This window comes from Verticillium alfalfae, genomic scaffold (genome assembly GCF_000150825.1).
Source record: "Verticillium alfalfae VaMs.102 supercont1.3 genomic scaffold, whole genome shotgun sequence".
NCBI lineage: Eukaryota > Fungi > Ascomycota > Sordariomycetes > Glomerellales > Plectosphaerellaceae > Verticillium > Verticillium alfalfae.
This window is the reverse complement of record NW_003315036.1, coordinates 1051698-1052328: the sequence shown is the minus strand read 5'-3', so window position 1 is coordinate 1052328 and position 631 is coordinate 1051698. Positions and strand designations below refer to the sequence as shown.

Below are 631 nucleotides of genomic sequence, written 5' to 3'. Positions count from 1 at the left end.
CCAAAGATGCTTAAATTCATCCGTCTTTAAACTGGCAGGCACCATTACATCCACCTACTTGGAATCCGCATATTCCGGGCTCGTCAAAACGGAAAATACCGTTGCCACTGTCAGCCCTTTCAAACCGTCGAGGATTGCGTCCATGTCCCGTCGCAAATCCGCCAGCTGCTTACCCAGACTATCCTCACGACTCTTGATAGCCTGAAAAGAAACGTCTACCACGCCAGAGAACATGGACCCATCCGAACTCCTACCGCCTGATGACCCACCGGGTCCCAGGCTGGCGGCCGCATTCCTTAGCTGCGACAGAAACTCTTCGGCCAGCTGAATGGTCAACGACATCTGCAGCGATGGCGTCGAGTCGACAGCGAATGAACCAACCGTCACGTCGGGCAGCTTCCAGTACCGCAGACCGTCCCCAGCTTCAAGCTGCGACAGGTTTCCATGAATACAGCTGAAGACCTTCTGGTACATGTCCAGCAGCCGAACATAAGTCGAGAGAATGAACATTGACGAGCCAGGATCGGCCTTGCTATTGAGAGACTTGCCGCGGCTGGTCTTGGTGTCAGGGGCTGCTTTCGCTGGGCCATCTGAGGGCGTGATGTCCTGCACGGCCTCAGCGAACTGCTGA

The 631-nt window shown here is 55.3% G+C and overlaps 1 protein-coding gene across 1 annotated transcript; it reads right to left on the bottom strand.

Moving 5' to 3' along the window:
* Positions 1-54: 54 nt before the first annotated feature.
* Positions 55-510, bottom strand: VDBG_02842 (predicted protein; the record flags this gene model as incomplete). Its single annotated transcript, XM_003006657.1, has 1 exon — positions 55-510. The coding sequence occupies one exon, from the start codon at positions 508-510 to the stop codon at positions 55-57; it is 456 nt and encodes a 151-aa protein (XP_003006703.1).
* Positions 511-631: the final 121 nt, after the last annotated feature.